The sequence below is a fragment of the Elgaria multicarinata genome, chromosome 9 (genome assembly GCF_023053635.1).
Source record: "Elgaria multicarinata webbii isolate HBS135686 ecotype San Diego chromosome 9, rElgMul1.1.pri, whole genome shotgun sequence".
Lineage (NCBI taxonomy): Eukaryota > Metazoa > Chordata > Lepidosauria > Squamata > Anguidae > Elgaria > Elgaria multicarinata.
The window spans coordinates 91456897-91478169 of NC_086179.1; the positions used below are offsets into that span (position 1 = coordinate 91456897).

General features: G+C 42.6%; 2 protein-coding genes across 2 annotated transcripts in view; one reads left to right on the top strand and one right to left on the bottom strand.

The window, feature by feature from the left end:
• The first annotated feature begins 706 nt into the window (after positions 1–706).
• Positions 707–13928, top strand: TSPO (translocator protein). Its single transcript, XM_063134323.1, has 4 exons — positions 707–891; positions 7677–7872; positions 10744–10882; positions 13540–13928. Exons 2-4 carry the CDS (start codon positions 7685–7687, stop codon positions 13711–13713), a joined length of 501 nt encoding a protein of 166 aa, XP_062990393.1. The 5' UTR covers positions 707–891; positions 7677–7684; the 3' UTR covers positions 13714–13928.
• A 1569-nt stretch (positions 13929–15497) lies between these two features.
• Positions 15498–21273, bottom strand: part of TTLL12 (tubulin tyrosine ligase like 12) — a 35813-nt gene continuing 30037 nt past the window's right edge. Inside the window, exons 10-14 of the mRNA XM_063134324.1 lie at positions 21086–21237; positions 20856–20937; positions 19329–19397; positions 18387–18525; positions 15498–16656 (exon numbers count right to left, since the gene is read on the bottom strand). Coding sequence (XP_062990394.1) covers positions 16505–16656; positions 18387–18525; positions 19329–19397; positions 20856–20937; positions 21086–21237 — 594 coding nt within the window. The 3' untranslated portion in view covers positions 15498–16504. The remainder of the gene's footprint in view (positions 16657–18386; positions 18526–19328; positions 19398–20855; positions 20938–21085; positions 21238–21273) is intronic.

The following is a 21273-nucleotide window of genomic DNA, read 5'->3' on the forward strand; positions in this document are numbered from 1 at the left end:
TAGCTCCTGCAGCTTTAACTGTAGTGATGAAGAGGGAATTTGACCAGGTTCTCCATATATACAAATGACACCTGCTGAAATGCCCTTTTCTATGCAACTGTTAAAGATACAGGAGCCCTGTCCTCCTTTTCATATGGTCACCCTACCTCAAAGTAAAGCCGTGTTCACTTATTTTTATCTAGCGCAAATTATGTCAGAGTGGAAATTGAAAAAGAAACATAATTGAAGATAATTTTTGTAGTTAGTACATACACACTAAAACCTGTAGGACCTTCGGGGGGCGGGAAAGGTTACAGACACTTGCTTTTTGCCACCTTAATTCACTGCAGACATTACATTCAGGAAACACAGAGTTCAGCTAAGGCCCCCGTCAGCTCAGCTTGGTGCCCTGGGCGACTGGCCAGCTCGCCCTGCTCTCAGGCCAGCCCTAGCCATAGACTCACAGGGCTACCACCCCTCTGAAAATCTTGAACTCAGGAGGGGTCTTAAATTTCCGAGCCAACGTGCCTAGGCTGAGACTATAACGCGTGACTCGCCCCGCGCAGTCCAAAGAGTGAGGCTTTCAATCAAGCGCAATTTAGACACCCGCCTCTCGCCCATCCTCAGCCCAAGACTCTCCTCCCCTTTGACTCCTAAAAGGCGGGCGCTCCGGGCAAGGCAGAAGCTTCCTTCGCGCCGCCCCGCAAGACTGAGCCGAGGCGCAACAGTCGCTGCAGACCCCGCCAGCCCAGCTGCGACTGGTTCCGCCGCCCCGGGAAGGAGGGGCAGAAGCTCTCGCGGGCCGCACCCCTGAGTTCCTCTGCACTGCTTGTCCCTGTTTCGGTTTCCCTAAGTTTTCTCACGCTCAGGAACCGACTACTCCAAGTGGCGACAGCGCAGCAGCGGCAACAGGTAACCGACGCTACTCCTTTCTCACTGCTGGCCTCAGCGGATCTCCGCTGCGAACTCAGCCCCGTAACATACCTTCCCTTGGGGATCTTGATGACCTTCCTGTTGCCAAAGAGATGGTTGCTTACCTGGCTGCCTGCTTAGTAACAGCTAGAAGTCGCCTGGATCCTACAGTGTAAAATCCTTGCAGTTGTTATCTCAGGGGCCATGAAGGCAGCCCCTTCCTTGCGCACGCTAGGAGTGGTGTGTGTGAGTGAGAGAGCAGTTGGAGTCCCATGAGCTAAATCCAGCTCTTTGAGAGGGGCCACGTGGCCCCCAAGAGCTGCCAAAATTGGGGTAGAGAAAATGGCACCCACCGCAACATGGCACCCACCACAACAGAGCTAAGTGGCAGGCCACTTTAATGGATAAGGGTTTGGGTGGCAGGCCTGTTTCCTTCAAAGAGTTAGATAGATAGGGTGCTTGTAGCACTAATACTATTTGGACAAATTTCCTCTATCTCCTTCCTCTACCTTATAAAACAACTTATCTAATGACTGGCCACAGTAACAGAAGTGGAGCTAAATTCATTAACTGAAGTAATTCCTTCAGAAAAAAGGGGTAACAATGGTTTGAGCTCAGTAGTTTTTTTTGTTTTTGTTTTTTAAAAAAAATCTAATTCCGAATGGCAGGGTTTAGAAGAGCTGGTATCACAAAGGCTGCATCAGTAACTCGGCTGAGCCAGTGCCATCATAGGGCTGTTTGGTGATGTGTCTCTCTGGGTGCAAAGTGAGTCTTGTTCGGAACACCTTAAAAAAAGAATCCTCACAGGTCCAGAGCATTCCGCAGGGGAGTCTCTTTTTGAGTGTAGAATAGGAGAATTAACTTTCTATGAGCCTGTCTTTGTTGCTACCCTTTTTAAAATATATAGTAGAGGTCTTGATAGCTTAGAAATTTAACAGGTGAGTTCATCTAACCCTGTCCACATGCTGAGATGTTTCACCTGCTCAATTTCTGCATGTCATGCCATTCTTAATAGCACACCCACACACAGCAGCAACCCTAATATCTCTGTGTGTAAAACCATACAATATGTTCTGCCAAAATAGCTGCTTCTGAAGAGAGCAGAAATTTGACTTGTACAAGCAAGTACTGGTTTTTATATCCTGAGCTTCTTGTAAGGAACAGGAATTATGTGTTTGTGAAACCTCCTACACTACCCCTGAAGCGTTTTTTTTTTTTTTTAAACACCAGGATGATTAAGAGTTGATTTGCACTGGAGATCCTATGAAAATTTCAAACCACATTAAGTTAATCTGCATGGACCTTAATACTTGTGATTCTCATTGTCTAACAACTTCCCTTAGTGTCTTCTGGAAAATTCCTTGTCTATATGAGATTTGTTTGTGCACAGTAATTCAGCAGGTAAAGTTTTTGTTGGTCTTGAGATAAAGCAATGGGAGAAAACTACCTATTTGATATTTGCATAGTAGACCACTGTTAAAGGCATGAGCAGAAATAAGTACAGCAATTCTACTTATTTGATGGATTGCGGTGGGGCGCCAGAGCTAAATTGTTAATAGGGTGAGAGTTAAAACACTCTGCCCTTATTGGAGAAACATTTAGAACTTGGCAGTGAATAAATTGAAGATAAACTTGAAGGAAGGGGCCATGTAGAATGCAGAAGGCAATATGACTTATTCTAATCCAGGTAAAGCTAAGCAGAGAGGTTACAGTTTTCACTCACCTGGGTTAAGTAGAATGGCCCCGTTCAGACAACACGCTAAACCATGCTGCTTAACCACAAAATGGTTAACGGGATGCATTAACCTTAATGCATTCCATTAACCATTTTGTGGTTAAACAGCATGGTTTAGCGTGTTGTCTGAACGGGGCCAATGAGTCCTCTCTGGTTTCAGGAGAGGGCTCACGCTAGAGCACCCTTCCCCAACCTGGTGCCCTCCAGGTCTTTTGGACAACAATTCCTAGCAACAATTCCAGGGTCAGATGGGAGTTTAAGACTATCTGGAGTGATGGCATATAATTGAACAGGAGTAAAGATAGTGCTACTTTTTTCTTTTCTTTTTTACTGACTTCCTTATCTGTCAAGTTCCCTTTGCCTGTAATGGCAGCTTAATGGAGAAGCTTTGACACCATTTAACTCCATGCTGCAAAAATGAAAAGAAAAAAAAAAGCTTCACTTGCTCATTTCTGGTGTGCCGAGATTTGTGGGTAAAGGCACATTATTCTCCTTACTTTGATGAATTCTTAGGCAAAAGTGAATTTCACAATAACGTTCGTAAGCAAAACATTTGTTTTTCTTTCCTGATGGGTTGGTTGGAGCTTGGCAGTAATCATCCTCTACTGTAGTGATTAATTAGTGGTGTATGTGTGGTGGTGATGGTGGTGAGTCTAGAAGTTAAGTGATTTTTTTTTTAAAAAAAATTACGTTACTGTTTTATTCTCTAACTCCACTTGAGCTAGATATTACACAACAGAATGAATATATAAAATAGCTGCAGTTCAATAGCAACAGGACAAAGTCTACAAGCCTATGCAACCGTTTTATATCACTTGTGTTATGAAACAAGTCCGATTTCACAGGGCAACTCAATCTGAGGGAAGAGACTGTGCTTGTTTCACTGAACAGCAAACTTTACTCTTTCCCCTTGGTAATCATCTGTATGAACCACAGCTCTTATTCTGAAGTCTGCCTGTGTTCCTGCTGGGCTGGTTGCACAAGCGTTGTAACGACTTACACAACCTCTGTCCCATTTTGCAAAGATATTCTGAAGAGAGTTCAAATTACCACGAAGAAAGGAAGATGGGAGTTTTTCCTCCACACTTTCACCTCCAATAAAGCTTCAAGAAAATTATAGTACTGCCATTTTTTTTAATGGCACTGTTGCTCCTGTGCCAAAGAGAAATGAAGCAGCTGAAAGTTTTCATGACATGGAGTTAAAAGGATGCGGAAAGATTCCTCTGTTTTATTTTTTGTATAAGCATTTCAGTTCAGAGAGTTTTGTTTCCATGTGTCTTAAGCTCCAGAATCTCTTTTTTTAGAAACTAAGCACTGATCTGGCCAATGTATTGTCTGCATAAAAGAAATACACCATACAATGTGATTAAAAATATATACTGTATGTGAGTGTCTCAAGATAAACATCATAACTTAATAAGCCTTGCCATAATTCTGTTAAACTTGGAATCATTTTTCTCCACTGTGTTTCTCTTGCCTTTTTTGCCCCTTGGGTCACTTCCCACTTCCTGGTGGTAGTCAGACTTGCTTTCTCTTCAGCCACGTGCCAATTCAGCTGCTTTCCCACATACTGGGCCTTTCGGTATTTCCTTTCCTTACAAGCCAAAGGATGAAATGCCAGACGTCCCACGACATACATGCTTTATAACAATAAGGGCTTAGTCCTATGCACGTTTAGACAGAAAAATGTCCTATAACTCCCAGCAGGCCTGGCTGGGAAATGCTTAGAGTTGTCATATGTTTTTCTGTCTAAACATGCATAGTAGTACGCTCTAAGAAATTCAAACGTGGGGAACCAATGACCTGGCCAGAAACATGGATGCTTCTGAGGAATACTCATATGTGGCCTGAAACCTGGTGGGATGTGAGGAAGAAACATAACGCCATATGGAACCCGCTATGGCTATGAACTGATACAAACACACAAAGCCAGTTTTCGTTTGCGCATCTTTTTCATAGATGGGGTTCCCCTGGTTTTTCTGGCCCTGCTCCTGTGCCTTTAGCAGCAACTTGCCACACACATTTCACAAGGATAAAGTGATAAGTGAAAACCTTTTTTAATATTTATTTATTTATTTTATTACATTTATATACCGCCCCACAGCCGAAGCTCTCTGGGCGGTTTACAACAATTAAAAATGGTAAACATTAAAAGTATACAAAACTTAAAAACCATCAAAAACATAAAAAACAGTATAAAAACAACAGTATCCATTTAAAACCAACAATTCTGGGGTCCATTAAAAACAAACTTAATGTTGTTAAATGCTGTTAAAATGCCTGGGAGAAGAGAAAAGTCTTGACCTGGCGCCGAAAAGATAATAATGTTGGCGCCAGGCGAGCCTCATCGGGGAGATCATTCCACAGTCGGGGGGCAACCACTGAAAAGGCCCTCTCCCTTATTGCCATCCTCTGAGCTTCCCTCAGAGTAGGCACTCGGAGGACGACTTTAAATGTTGAGTGCAGTGTACAGGTAGGTTCATGTCGGGAGAGGCATATTTCGTAATCTTAAATACACACACACACACAGGGCCAGAATAAAGTGGCAAACCCAAGTGTAGATTCCAACTACACATAAGCTACTACTTTCATTGAGCTTCCTTTTCTTTTCTAGCAGGGCTTCTGTGCTTAGTATATGTATAACAATAACAATTTAAACCTACTATGACAACCTATTCATAGTGGTCTAGTAAATGCACTTTTCTGTCAGGTCAATTTTGAAAACAGTTGGGTGGTGTACTTATGAAGCTTGTTCTGTATTTACCCTGCTACATACAGAAAAGAATAAATGTTATACCTGTGTTAAGCAGCAGAGCAATTAACTGAAACAAGTTACACAGGTTTCTGTAGTTCCTTTCTATGCTATGCCTCAAAAATTATCAGATGACATTTATGAAGCCTCTTTAAACTCCTCAGGTCTATCTTTTCCCGTCAGTTATTTTTTCCTGTTTGTCTCTAATGTTCCACCTTCTCCCTCCCCACTTCATAGCCTGCTTACATGACATTCTTTTCTGTTACACCTCTCTCCCCAAAAGGTGAAAACTTCATTCCCTTTTCTCTGCCTTTACAAAATAGCTTCATTCAATTGCATATAACATATATATTGTTATATATGTTGCCTGTGGGATAGTGGTGTGCATTACAGGCAAAAGCTCTTCAGATGACCGCAAAGACACACAGCACTGTTTGATAGAATCTCTTCTCATGTTTGATTGCAATTCATTGATGAATAATTGAGTGATGATAAACTTGAACACATGGGTGAACTGGCTCTTCAGTTTTGTTTCAAGAATTCTTGACAGTATCATAGTATTGACCAGCCTTCTCCAACCTAATATCCTCCAGGTGTGCTGGATTGCAACTCCTATAATTCCCAGTGAGCATATAGTCCAACACATCTGGAGGGCACTAAGTTGGAGAAAGCTGGTATAGGCTGTGCTGAAATGCAATACTCTTACCTGGTCTTCTCTACCCTTGTTCACTACTCTGTTATTTTATCCACCCATAACTTTCTAGCAAAGACTTTCAATCTCTTGTGCAGTTCTGGAGCCCATTCATTCATTCAAGCTTTCCATTCATTATGAAAGAAGAATTCCATCCCCAAGCTCAAGAGGCTGTGCACTGATTTAACCAGAACAAGTAAACTGGACTATGACTTAGGCTGGTTTCTGAGCTTCCACCACAATCTACTACCCTAACAGTGCAGCCTTCCCCAACCTGATGCCATCCAGAAGTTCTAAACTACAACTCCCAGCATTCTTGACTGCTGCCCATGCTAATGGGCTGATGGAAGTTGAAGGCCATCTGGAAGGCATCAGTTTGGGAAAGGCTGCGTTAGTGTCTTCAAATGCTACGTATAGGGGCATTTCTTAATGGTATGTATGACACTATGCACCGAGTATCAAGCAAATTAATTCAGTGCACCTATGCAGTAGTGCACCAACTGTAGCTATGCAAGAACTTGCTGATCTCTGCTATCCCAGTCATCATCATCTTCTCATCTTGTGATCAGTCTTGCAACCAGCAGCATAACAGGGCAGCACGGTTACTAACAGGGACTGGCCAACGAGACCACATCATGCCAGTCCTTTTCCAGCTTCATTGGCTGCCAGTCCAGGTCCAGGCCCGATTCAAAGTGCTGGTATTAACATTTAAAGCCCTAAATGGCTTGGGGCCAGGCTATCTGAAGGAACACCTCCTCCCGTATGTACCTGCCTGGACCCTAAGGGGGTCCTTCTCCATGAGCCCCTGCCAAAGGAAGTGAGGCAGGTGGCTACCAGGAGGAGGGCATCTCGGCTGTGGAATGAGCTCCCTAAGGAGGTTCGCTTGGTACCTACATTATATGCTTTTAGACACCAGGTGAAGACCTTTTTATTCTCCCAGCATTTTAACAGTCTATAAATAAATTTTAACTTGGTGTTTTAAATTTGTAATTTTGCATTGCTGCTGTTTTTATCTGGTTGAGCTTTTATATCGTATTTTATATTATGGTTTTATACTGTTGTTCTATACTTTGAATGTTTTTAATTTTTGTGAACTGCCCAGAGAGCTGCGGCTATTGGGTGGTATAGAAATGTAATTAATAAATATAAATAAATAATAAACAAATAAATAAATAAGAAAGAAACTCACTTGGCACAGCCAATGGTGCAGAAGAAGAGCCCGGCTGGGTCAGACCAAGGACCCGTATAGAGACCAGGGGTGGGCAGACTTCAGGCTTGGTGAATCTGCTTTGTCTTGTTATGAAACCCTCTAGATCCATCAGCCAGAACATTGTTTTCCTTCAGTAAAAGAAGGAAAGAAACTTTGCTGATCAGTCTACTTGCAGTCTAGGAAGGAGGGGGAGGGGGAATGAAAGCTCTGGTCCACTCAGCACTCTCCACTCTCTTTCCAAACTGGCCTCCCATTACATAGGTTGCTGATCATAGCTTAAAGGCATGGAATGTTATCCTATTTGACATCTTTGCTACTGATCATATTTTCCTGGCATCAGTGAAATTGCATGTTGCAAAGCCAACTCTCACCTAGTTTGTATGTGTGTTTATTTCAGCATCTGCGATGGAAGTGGTACCTTCCTGGGGCCCTGTTGTTGGCTTCACGCTCTTGCCCCATGTAGGAAGCATTTGGGGAAGTAGGATTACCAGGAAAGAAATTCCCACATGGTATGACTCCCTGGAGAAGCCGGCTTGGCACCCATCGTACAGGGTGTTTGCACCTGTGTGGGGAACTTTATATTCAACAATGGGGTATGTAGTCTTGGTTATTTAACATTCACTTGGTTATTTACATAGTACAAATGCTGTATTTTATTAAAAATTGTGCACCAAGAAATGTGGATTTGCCTTTTGGAAATCCTTTTCTAGATTTGGACATTTCGCCAGGCGTTATTCATATATTTTACTATATAGGCTAGAAACTTGTTTTTTATTTTTAAAAAATGAAAGCAGAAATTCTCAGCAAGTTGAATTGCGTGGAATCACAGAATACACAGATTACTTATGGCCTGGCCTTAAACTTGGCTATCTAAAGCAGGTGGCTATGAAGCATCTTTTATCAGCTTAGTGTAATATATCAGCTACAACCTTACCTGGACAGAGATACCATTGCTACAGTTTATCCATTCTGTGGGAACCTCCTGGCTGGATTACTATGACGTTATATGGACTGACTTAGAAAGCAGTCTGGAAATTTCAGCTGATGGAAGATAGAGCAGCAAGATTGTAACAGGGACTGTAGTGCAATCACTTTACGCCAATGGTTTGCCATTTGCACTGGCTCTCAGTCCATTACTGGGCCCATTTCAAAGTGCTGGTATTAACCTTTAAAGACCCTAAAGGTGCAGGGCTGGGAGTTGTAATCCCCCCCACCCCCGTCTAAACATGCATAGGATTGTGGCCTAAATGACATGGGCCCAGGTTACCTGAAGAATCATCTTCTCCCACATATACCTGCATGAACCCTAAAAATGTAATAAAATTAATAAATAAATAAAATAAAATAAGACCATTTTGGAGAGCCCTTCTCTAGGGTGCCCCCTCCAAAATGAGTTCAGGCAGGTTCCCCCCTCCCCCATTGAACTGATCCAAATGAGGTGAAGGAGAGGGCTTCTTAAGTAGTTGCACCCTAGTTAGTGAACACCCCCCTCCCCAGAAGCCTTGTGTGGCACAGAGCGGTAAAGCAGCAGTTTCTGCAGCTGAAACTCTCCCCACGGCCTGAGTTCGATCCCCGCGGAAGCTGGTTTCAGGCAGCCGGCTTGGGTCGGCTCAGCCTTCCATCCTCCCGAGGGTGGTAAAATGAGTACCCAGTTAGCTGGGGGAAAGGTGATAACGGCCGGGGAAGGCAACGGCAAACCACCCCGCTATAAGGCCTGCCAAGAAAACGTCAGTGAAAGCTGGCGTCCCTCCAAGAGTCAGTAATGACTTAGTGCTTGCACGAGAGGTTCCTTTCCTACCTTTCCTCCCCAGAAAAGATCACCTAGCACCCGTATTGTGACATTTTTGGTGCCTGGCAAAGTCCCCTACACACATCTTTTTAGTTTTCGAGCTTAAGTTCTTAGCACTCTTGTTTTCTGTTGCCAGTTTTATTCTGATGCCAGTTTTATTCAGTTTTGTCTACCCTAACCTCATGGCCTGCCCTAACCTCATGGCCTCCAGATGTGGAGTGCAACTCCCCATGCTGGGGATGATGGGAATTGCAGCCTAAGATATCTAAAAAGGGTGGGCTACACTGGGAAAAGGTGGACTACACTGTTAGCTCTCAGAAGTTTCAGGCATTGGCTTTTCCTGGCTCTGCTTGATGATGCCGGCGATCAAACGTGGGACCTTCTGGATGCAAAGTAGGGGCGCTACCACTGACCCAGGGCCCTTTCCGAATGCTACACAGCGTTAAAAAGGGAATAAACACAGCATTACTGATTTGTCCACTCCCAGCACTTTGCAAGTTACTGAAGAGTTAGAGTTGACATGTGGTTTGCAAGTGAGAACCTGCTTGAGGAAAGGCTGCATAGGAGCCCTGCCCTTCTGTATTTGCATTTCAAGCAAACCTATTGAAAACAGGGATTTGGCACCCTGCCACTGCCTAGCTTCCTCCGCCACAGTAAAGCCAGGAACATCAAAATGAAGGAGAAAAGGATCCTTCCTGTTTGCGCAAACATGTGCGCTCTGCAAAGTGTTTTCCATATTTGGGTGCCACCTAGTGGAAGACAGTGGACAAATCAGTGCTTGCTTCTTAAATATATTATGTTTTGCTTAGCAAGTTGATAATACGTGCACCAAATGTTATGTTGCAAGGTTTAGAAAAGCAGCAATTGTACGTTACATTAGGGACACGGCTCCTATACAACCCACCTTATCTTTTAATGCATTTCCCCCTTTTCACTTTGCATTTGCCTTACATTATTCCTCCGAGGAACTCATTTTTATCCTTGCAGCTTCCTTGTCAGAGAAGTTAGGTTGAAAACTTGTAACTGGCCCAAGGTCACTGGGGAACTTCATGGTTGAGGGGAGATTGGAACTGAGGTCTCCCTAATCTCTGCCCACCACAGTCTACTGACAGTAATTTAACAGGTGCTTCTCTGTAGATTTTAGTTGGTTATTTTTTTATATAATATGATTATTTAAGTTTAAATACATGTTTTTCTGCTATTCGAAGTTTTGCCATGTTATGGTATTGATTAGCTGAGCAGTTTGGAAAGGTGGAAATTGATGGTTAATCACGGCAGTTGAGGCAACATGTATCAGCATAACCCTGAGCAATAATGAAAAATGAAGAAATTAATCATGGCTACTAAGTATTCTCTCATTTGACTCATGTTTCAGCGGAGAGGTGGTATCCAGGATTATTGTATCAAGATTCTACAGTTATGCACACAATATTGATAATATAACCATGTAATTTTAAAAGCATATGTTCGTGGTTTTCCAGAGAGAAAGGATACGGGAATACACTTCAGTGATCCCTAATGGGTCTCCCAGGCAAGAAATGCAAATATTAGCACCTCATGGCATTTGCAGAAATCTCATGATTTCAGTATTCTGAGTTTAGGGCTTCTGTGTACCATCATGGTTTTTAAAGCCCATTTCTTTTTCTTACAATGACGTTATCTTCCTTTATTTTAGATATGGTTCTTACCTGGTGTGGAAGGAATTGGGAGGCTTCAATGACAAATCCATGGTTCCACTTGGACTATATGCAGGACAATTAGCACTAAATTGGTCATGGACTCCCATATTCTTTGGAAAACACAAATTAGGATGGGTAAGTGTTGCAGTGTTTGTGCCAGACAGTGGTTATGGCTTGGCATCCCGGGAATTGTAATATAACAGGTGATCAAAATCTGCTAGAGACACCCGGCCAGTTAAGTCTCAGTAGAACTGTGGGAGCATAGGAAAGTGACTTGTCCCTCTCTTGCAACGCTAGAAATCAGCAATAGTGGTTTATGTCCATAGAGTGTCTTCCAAAATGAAATACTTTGCACAATGATGGCAACTAGCTTTTTAACGAGACGGAGCCAAATTACACGTTATGGTGATTGCATAGGGCAGTATCCAAGATTGCTGCTCCACTTACACTATTGACATACTGCTAACCCAAGCAACTTCTAGTGGTATACCAATAGCATAAGCTGGTGCGATGGGTCTTCCAGGGAAACCCGCCTCACCAGCATGCACTATTGGTGTACCACTAGCAGTCACACTAGTGGAATATCAGTAGGTAAGCAGATCAGCAGTGTTGGATACTGCCCATAGTGTTTTTCTCTAGTGTAAGCACACACAGCCCTGATTCAGATCAGGAGCCCCATGCTCCAGGAAGGGAGGATTAAACTTTGTCCTCCTATCATTGGTTTCCTGAAATCCCAACTCCATGTGTGTGTTGGGGAAGGTTGCTAACAAAAGTCTTCATTGAGGCCAGTGGAGCCTTTTTAGGACGGTTTAACAAAGCAAACAGTTGGGAGCTTATTGGTCCTTAACTGGGGCTGCCCAGTTGCTGAGGACGTAATCTGAATAAAACTTAAAATGTAGCTATGTACGAACACCAGACTATTAGCAATTTCGGCAGGCCTAGCCGTTGAAATTTTAGGATGTTTTCAGGATGTTTTAAAGATGTTTTAATCATGTATGGTTTGTTTTTAATCAGTTTTTAATGTGTATTTTATATCATGTTTTTATACTGTGTTTTATACTTTGAATGGTTTTAGTTTTTGTGAACCGCCCAGGGAGCTTCAGCTGTTGGGCGGTATAAAAATGCAATAAATAAATAAATAAATAAAGGCACAGTGGCCCCAATCCAAATCGGGGCCACAAGCACTTACAGAAAAGCCAAGCCTCAAGCTACATGCTCTGCAATTGGTATAACTTGTAGTTTGGCTCTTACACACGTGCAGGGAGGATGCTGTTAGCTATGCTAGTTAAACAGAACTTCCATATTCAGAGGCAGTATTTACCTACAGATAAGTGACAGAATTGGGGGTGGCTATCTTCTTCAGAACATGAACTAACCAGGTCTTTCTGTTAGAAATAGCAGTTGCTCGATTTGTGGACATTTGGAATGCAACTCTTTTTCTCGGGTTGTTTTTTCTTTGTTCTCATCTGAGGAAGCAGTTATTTGGGGGTCAATGTAATGCAAGACACAAACTAATAATCCTTTCTCCATCCTTCCAAAATCCCCACACACACACTCCCTTTTGGGAAACCTTTATCTTGACTGCTTCTGTAGCAAAGGCATTGAGAGGCAGATCATTTTCCATCACGTTCAAAGGCTTCTTCATAGAATTAGTTTTTGAAACCACCTTTTCAAACTGCCTCGCTGGTGGAGGCCCTGCTCAGCACACAAGACATTTCTCCTTCCGACTCACTAGTTGGAAAAGGAAGAGGGGTCTGTCAGGTCGTGCAGCTCAGCTCTGGGGAAGCAGGACCACTTCCTGCTGCTTCAGTATCCAGCAAAAGAAAATAAACATCCCCCTGCCACGGTGGGTTTCTCATGTTCAAGGGCATGGTGGAGGCAGGGCTCATGGGGGCATGTTCAAGGGCGTGGTGGAGGCAGGGCTCATGGGGGCATAACTCCCTGTTCCTTCGGAGTTTAGCTGCAATCTTTACAATAGCAGGGGCAAATATTCCCAGCAACAATAGAATTTTCCCTGTTGTAATGTACACTATTTTGGGGTGGCTTGGTTTTGAATGGGCAATTAAGACCCATTAGGCCTACAAGAGACCTGCTCCTGAGGCGATGAAAACTGATAGAAATGGATCTAAACAGCTACCTGAATTCTCTTTGCGGGTGTGGCTATGGGGACTGTCATGATGAGCGCCTGCACTTCATAACGCACCTCGACACCACTGTTCATGTTGTGTTGCTGAGCTCGGAGACAAACAGAAGTTCTCCTGTTCTACCTGCTCCAAACCCCAGAACAATATGAAAGTGTATTTATTAAAGTTGTAGCCCACCTTTCCCCAAAATGGTGAAAGATGAGTCCCTACTAAACTCTCTGGCATATACATTGGACGTAGGAAAGGGAGTACCAGTGAGCACATATTAATTGTTCAAATGTTTTAATATATTTTTAACTTTTGTAATTTCCATTTATAGGTTTTAAATGTATGTTTTAAATTCTGTAATTCTGCCTTGAAGCCCAGCATTGGATAAAAGGCAGGATATAAATGTTTGGCTGGTAAAGCCCAGCTAAAATTGGTTAGCTCCTGCCTCTCCATAACTACAAATATGTAAGTTTGTTGTTTTGCTTCAGGAAGTCCATGGATATTTCCTGTGTTCCTAAGTCAAGGGTTTAATTAATGTATTGAGTGAATGCAATGGAATTAGCACAAAGCTCCTTGCTTTAAGGCAAAGGAGAATGTTGAAGTTCTCTCTACTCTGGAATTCAGTGAAAACTGCATTTTAATCTCATTCTGCCGTTTCAGGGGCTGGTCACTTTATTACTTACCACAGGAGCAGCAACAGCTACAACAACAGTCTGGTATCACGTCAACAAAACAGCAGCATATTTGATGTATCCTTATTTAGCCTGGCTAGCCTTTGCATCTGTGCTCAACTATCGTGTCTGGAAAGACAATTGCAGTAAAAAGCACCAATAGCGTGTACGTATTTTTCTAAAGCAAAACTTGGTAAAAAACATTTTTTTTAAAAAAAAAAAAGAAGAAAATATGTATTTTCTAAGTTATACTACAATTCCACTATTCTATTACTTAAAACCATTTGCGGTCTCAGACAATTATAAAAGATCATGTTCATGTTACCATGCAAATAGAAATGTACTACTTTAAATGGAAATAAAATTAAATAAATCTAAGGAATTCTATGATTATTAGCAACGCGTTTGTAGCGGTGTGATCTTTTAAGTGCATAATGGCTTGGCAGGTTTCGCTTTAAGGTCCATACATGTGAGTCATCGCACGGATTTATGAACAGGCTCCATTGGAAAGCAGTGTGATTGAGATAATATGCAGCCTTCTAGGGCTCACCATAGAACTGTGAACCAGCACAAAGAATAGTTGTGCTATAGAAAAAGCCCGGAACTTCTTGGGCTTTGACGAAGTGCCCCATAGCCCTCCCACTGGGGTTTATTTTAGGGGAACGGAATACCTTCCCTTTTTGTCTTGAAAACAATGACATCTTCCTGTTTAGTTTACTGGAGATTAAATAAGTAAGCTGGCTAGTTGGTTAGAAATGCTAACAGGACTTGTTGACACATGTAAATGGATGCCGCCCAATTTGGAGACAGTGGAAGGGCAGCAATCAAGCTGAACAAGAAGTATAAATCTGAATGTATGTAGGAAGAGATCTAATGGCACCTTAGCTGGCAAAGAGAACAAATTCAGTATTTTAAAAGCTGCCATTTAGTACGACAAATGCCTTCTGGCAGGGGTATCGAAGCTCTTTCATCTCAAGGCCCAAATTCCATTTTGATGAAGATCTTGAGGGCTGCATTCCAGTGGTGGGCGGGGCCAAAGGCAAAAGGGGTGGAGCTAAAATACTAAACATACTAGCACATTTTAGCTTAAAGCTCTTACTGCTCTACCATACGACTCCAGTGTGGTGTAGTGGACTGGGAATCGGGAGATCCGGGTTCTAGTCCCCACTCAGCCATGGAAACCAAGTGGGTGGCTTTGGGCCAGTCACAGACTCTCAGCACAACCTACTTCACAGGGTTGTTGTTGTGAGGATAAAATGGAGAGGAGGATTTTGTATGCCTCCTTGGAGGAAAAAAGGTGGGATATAAATGCAATAAATAATAAACTAAGCCTTAGAATGAGGAGAAAAACTGTACAAAAGCTAGGAAACTACCACCAATCAGTGGGTGGGAGAATGGAGGTAGGGCCTGAAGAAAAGGGCATGCCAATTTGGGAAACCCTGGAGGGCTGGACTTCACCCCTGGGCCTGAAATTATGCACTCTTGCCTCATGGCATCTAATCCCACATCACATGGCAGATTTCATTTCTAGGGATGGAAAAACAAACCTGAGACATAGCAACTGGTCCAGGGCTGAGTTCTTACTTGAATCCTGTCTGATATAAACCAGCGCTCTTCATCTGCTAGACCAACCACAGTATTTAGTGTATTTTTTCCAACACCCTTGTTAGGTAGCAGGAATAGATGGTCTCTCGCACAGCAGCTACAGTAGCCAAAGAAGTATTACTGAATCAAGGTTACATCATGCTTCAAGGAATCATGTCAGGAATTTTAAAATGCAAGCCATGGTGAAGACTTAAACGTAAATGGAGGTAGGTGTACCTTCGCCCTCTCCATATGGCCAAGACAATCCAAGAGGACCTAAACAGGGCCTAAACAATCCAGCAAAATTCTGACTGATTCAAAGGTTATCAATTTTAAAAAAAAGGCTACATGGAGGATATCAGCGAGCTGTTTTTAATCATTTGTTTGCACATTATTATACTCCGTGAACATGGTGAGCAAGCTCCATTTCTCCAGCAATGTCTTAGAAATACATTGGTGCTTTTACATCATTTGCCTGCTACTGACCTTTCAAAATACAATTCTAAGGACATTTCTTGAACCTCAGAGGCAGAACCTTCTTCCAAACTCACCCAGAAGTAAGAAAAGCTGAATATTCCTACATTAATATTCTTTGTACTCAGTACCATAGGTGATAGCACAAATCATTCTGAAGATTTGGGGGGGGGGGGGGCTGCAAGACTGATAATTGAACCAGAGTTAGATTTTTTGGTACACACGTCTTCAGGGCACAGGAAGCTCCCTCATACTGAGTCAGACCACTGGTCCACCTAGGCCAGTATTGTCAAGCAGGCATGGTGCAGCAAAGAACCTGCTGCAATTTTTATTTTATACTATGCCTTTACCTGGAGAAAAGAACTTAGAGGTGGTCCTCCGCTACACCAAAGGCAATTTCTGGTATTTTGCTGTGACGTTGCTTATTATAATTAAAACTGAAAACTGTATGGTCACAAGCCAGCTGCAGCTTTGAAATAAAATGCTTTGTTTTCCAAATTAAACATGGAGCTAATTAAGAGATGGGAACGAAACTGTATTAGGACAAACACTGGCCTCAATTAAATGCAGTAAATCATAAAGCAGGTTGAAAGAAGCTTTCTTGTAAGTGAGTTCAAGAGACAGAAGAAATTGCTACTGAACTTCTGTGACCATCGGTATACAACAATACATATAATATTGTGAAAGCAAGCTGGTGATAAAATAACAGCAGACAGACAAGAAAAAAACAGCAGATGCCTGCCTAGAAGTACACTATATGCATATTCCACCTGATAGAATAGGTCATCGTCGTTTGTTTTTTACAGTATAGGAAAAATACTTGCATAAGCAGCTCATAGAACTGAAATATATATATCACTGTGAAGCACACATTAGCCAAGTCAAGCCAGATGGAGCTAGACAATGGAGATCACATGGCACTCTTTGGGTTCGTCCAAGAAGAGGGTGCTGAAGACATCATTGAAGAAGGTTGGGTGGTATTTGCAGGCTCTGTCACAGTCAGGGTTGAAATTCACCTCTAGGATCTGAGGCTGCATATATGGTTTCCCTAGAAGAGAGATAATATAATTTTTTGGGGGGCGGAGGGAACTGTAATCCTGTGAACCATTTCTAACCATGGTGGCTACATAACCACTGTTTAAACATGCTCACTAACCACTTGCTGCAAAAGGCTTAGTGGCCTAACCATGGCTGAGGAATAGTTTGAACCAATAGTTTGAACCAACTATTGAACCAATAGTTTGTGGTGTAGTGGCTAGAGTGTTGGACTGGGAATTGGGAGATCCTGGTTCTAGTCGCCACTCGGCCACGGAAACCAACTGGGTGACTTTGGGCCAGTCACGGATTCTCAGCCCAACCTACCTCATAGGGTTGTTGTGAGGATAAAATGGAGTGGAGGATTGAGTTTCTTAAGGAGGAAAAATGTGAGATATAAATGTAATAAACAACAATAATAAACTAGGAACTTCCCAGCTTAGGCTCTCAGCCTTTTGCTACACTAGTAACATGGTGTAACGTCTTTGGAAAACGGCAGTTAAGGTGGCCCAAATAGTACAGGTAACCCAAAGAGGAGGATCCAGGATGAGAAAGCATGTAAATCTACAGCTCACTCCCATTCTCTTCACCATGGCTATGAGAGGCCCTTTCTCATAGCAACAGAAATATTCCTGCACACGTTCATTTGCATGTATTACAAACACAGTTAAGGTTAAACAAACACTTTTCTGAAACTTGCAATAAGTTTTCTTTATGGATGAAAAAAGCCTTCTCCCCAAAGCAGCACTTTTATGAGTAGGATCCATAGAGATTCTCCTGTGTTTCCATTCCTGCTATAGCACCCCTGGGTGCATCAGATGCCAACTCCAGAAGGGAAAAAACCCAACCCTCAAAAGTGGCCTTTGGTGTATGTATTTGTTGGGTGGAGGGTGAGAGGCTCTAACTGGGAAGGCCGCTTGAAAAAAAAAGTTGAAGGGGAAAACACTTAGATCTCAGTGAATTTGGCCCTGGTTAGGCCTCATCGTGGTTCTGGGTACCACACTTCAAGCTGAAGTGTGTTCAGAGGAGGGCAACCAGGATGATCAGGGGTCTGGAAACAAAGCCCTATGAAGAGAGATTGAAAGAACTGGGCATGTTTAGCCTGGAGAAGATAAGATTAAGGGGAGATATGATAGCACTCTTCAAATACTTAAAAGGTTGTCACGTAGAGGAGGGCCAGGATCTCGATCCTCCCAGAATGCAGGACACGGAATAATGGGCTGAAGTTACAGGAAGCCAGGTTCCAGCTGGACATTAGGAAAAACTTCCTGACTGTTAGAGCAGTACGACAATGGAACCAGTTACCTAGGGAGGTTGTGGGCTCTCCCACACTAGAGGCATTCAAGAGGCAGCTGGACACCCATCTGCCAGGGATGCTTTAGGGTGGATTCCTGCATTGAGCAGGGGGGTGGACTCGAGGGCCTTGTAGGCCCCTTCCAACTCTGCTATTCTATGATTCTATGAATATGGATAAGCAGAAGTTTCAGATGACTAAGATTTTGATAACCAAGATTCTACTTCAGTGATGTTTATGGGATTGGTGTCTTTGTACCCCTCACTCACAAAAGGTGAGGATCTCTTTGATAAACTGCCTTCTATTCTATGATTCTATGAATGGTGAAAAGGGGGGAGGGAAAGTACTTTTCATGAGCTGCACAAAGCTGTAACGGCTACTTAAAAACAAGAATTAAATCCCCTTTCCATTTCTAAAAATATGTGAAAGAAAGAGTAAGAAGAATTTACCATCACCGGATGTATCCCACTTAAGCATCAGGTCTATGGCATATACGGCTCGTGAGGATGGGTAGTCACAGATGCCGAGTGGTGCAGGCTTTGCACAAGCAGCCTGGAATAATTCAGCGAACGCCTTAAAAATATCTTCCTAATAACAAAGAAAGTCACATTTACCAGAAACGCAGATGTTAACAGCAAACGAACCTGAGAATCATTTTGCATTTTAAGTGGAACACGGTGGCTGAAAAGGGCAGAGGGAACACCTTCCAAGGGAGAAAGTTCTCAGAGGAAACTGTGGGCACTGCGCCGCGCTGCCCTCGGCTACATCGTATAATAGGTCTCGTTTTACCATGGCAGGATCTACACTACTGCTTTAAAACAGTTTATAACAGTAGTGACAACTGTTGGGGCCCAGGACACACTTTACAGATAGTTTTCAAAATGTTTTCAAAGTATTATATCCTCTTGGTTTAAATCTGGCACATAACACATACTGTATACTGCTTTCATACTACTTTCATAGTATTATATCCTGCTGGGTGTAGATGTGTCATATCTCTCGGACTTCATCTTCAATAACGGCACAACAAGGAGAGGGCATTAAAAACGCACACCAGCCCTTTATGTGGATTTGTGTATGGGCCTCATCTCCTTTTTTTGTGTGAAACTACTCAAAAGGACTTGTACCAAGTCAAGCAAAGGGTCTAGATAGTCCACTATCCAAACTATCAGTTACTCTCTAAAGATTAAGAGATTAAACTCAGAAACTTCTGCAATGCAAAGCTTATGCTCTAGGACTGAGCTACGGCTCTTTCTTTCTGCTCAGGACATGAGGCTGTTAAAAGAATAGCAGAAGAATTTGAAAGAAAGATTAATATAGAGCAGAAAATGGAAGCACTTAGGGTTGTTGCTTTCTTGCCAAAAGGTAAAAAATGAAAGCTGCTAACTTACTTCAACAGCTTTCCAAGAGAACTCAGCATGCTGCTTCTCAAAGAGAGGAATAAATTCATTATAGTGGATCTGAAAATAAGACACCATTTGATTAGTGATGTATCTCTTTAAAGGATATCATGTGCTTAATAATTTTCAGCTCTGTCTTCCTTACAATAGCTCTGTAACTTCATGTTTTTAGGCCAAGATATGTAAGGCTGCCTTCTGTCCTCACCTTGTGCTCGGAGAATCTATGAGGGCCATGTGAAGAACAACCTCGATTTTAGGCAGTGACAGACAGCTCAGAAGCCCTCCCGAAACACAAATCCAAACAACATCCCTGATTTTATTGGGCGGTATCCAATGGCTGTGTTGGTGGAAGGCAGCTCATGCAACCTCTCTTTCTCCTCCCCTCCTTCTTCCTGTGTCCCTCTCCAGGGCTACAGTGGGAGGGAGACACATCTGAAATCTTGTTCCAGTGGTCAGCTCTCAGTATGTTTATTATAACAATAACTCACCAGCCAGCCCAGCCTTTAGCAGGGGTAGCTGCACTAATGTCAAATGTGATGATGGTGGTTCCAGTCCAGACTGAGGGACCCATGCCCACAATTTGCATTGCCAAACAGTGACCCATTAAAACAAATAGATCACTTTTTGGCACTATAAATTGCAGGCCCAGATGCCTTTACTGAGATCATATCAGGAAGGGTGGGGAGGGTTAATGCCCCTGTGGTGATACCCACCTTTTTGTCCCTTAGGTATGTCTGATTTTGTATGTCTAGTGAGTGCGGAACATTTGACTGAGTGGGTGTGGCTAGTGATGCGGTGAGAGAGGTGGAGGGAGAAGTATAAATAGGTTGGCTGAGGGGATTGTGCTTTGTGAGAGTGTTTGGTGTGAGGAGTAAGGAGAGATAGAATTTTAAGGGACTTTGGATTGTTGTTTTAAATATAAAAATAAGCAGGTTTGATCCAAATTGAAATACCAAAGATCTGTTAAACTCCAATAAACTTTACTTTGTGTTCTGTTACCACAAACCATGCGTCAGCTCGGATTTATTACTTGCTATATTACACAGTGTAAAAACATCTAACAATACACCAGCAGTTCAGTACCTCAGTAATAGAACCCATTTGCCAAAACCCTTTACCTTGTTCCCTCACATATAGGGGAAAGGTTGTGCTGTTTTTACCCTTTCCTCAGGCTTTTCAAGAGGTGGCGCTTGGCTTGAGAAGGGTGTGCTAGGCAAGGCCTTCTGGGTGAGGTCAATGCCAATGCAGCCCCCTACCCTGTACTACAGTCCCCATCTGGATCATAGATACCTACTCTAGAGTAAAAAAGAAAAAGCAGGCATAGCAGCTTGCTATGCTTTTAAAGTAATGTGTGTTTGGGGGTCTCAGAGACAAACTTACCCACTTTCGGAACGTGTCACTGGCTTATCGAGTAAGGACTTGGAGGAGTTCACATTTAACTGAGCAAGCAATTCTACTTACACACCCCTCTCATTCCAATCTGAGGATGGACTCTGCTATTCTGTACAATGTATTCACCTGTTTTAAAGACACTCCAGAAGCGTAGTTCATTACGGTAAAATGCTTCTCATAATCATCCAAGTCATCAAGTGAAAATGGTCTTGAGAGAGGGGGGGAAAGCAGAAACACCATGTTAATTGTTCATGGAATTCAAAAATTCCACAAGTTTTTATTTATTTATTACATTTTTATACCGTCCAACAGCCGAAGCTCAAATCTTTTCAGTGTATTGAGGAGATGGTTATTACCTATTTGAGAACCGGAGCCAAAACACATCATAAACGTACAGCCTGAGCGGCTTAACTGATCGCAGCAGCACAATGTAACGAATGTCAAATTTAACTAGCCCCACATCTTCCAGATGAAACAAGACTGGATTCTCAATATACTTAGACACCACCTGAAACAGAAGAAAAAGGCAACGAATTATGTAGTG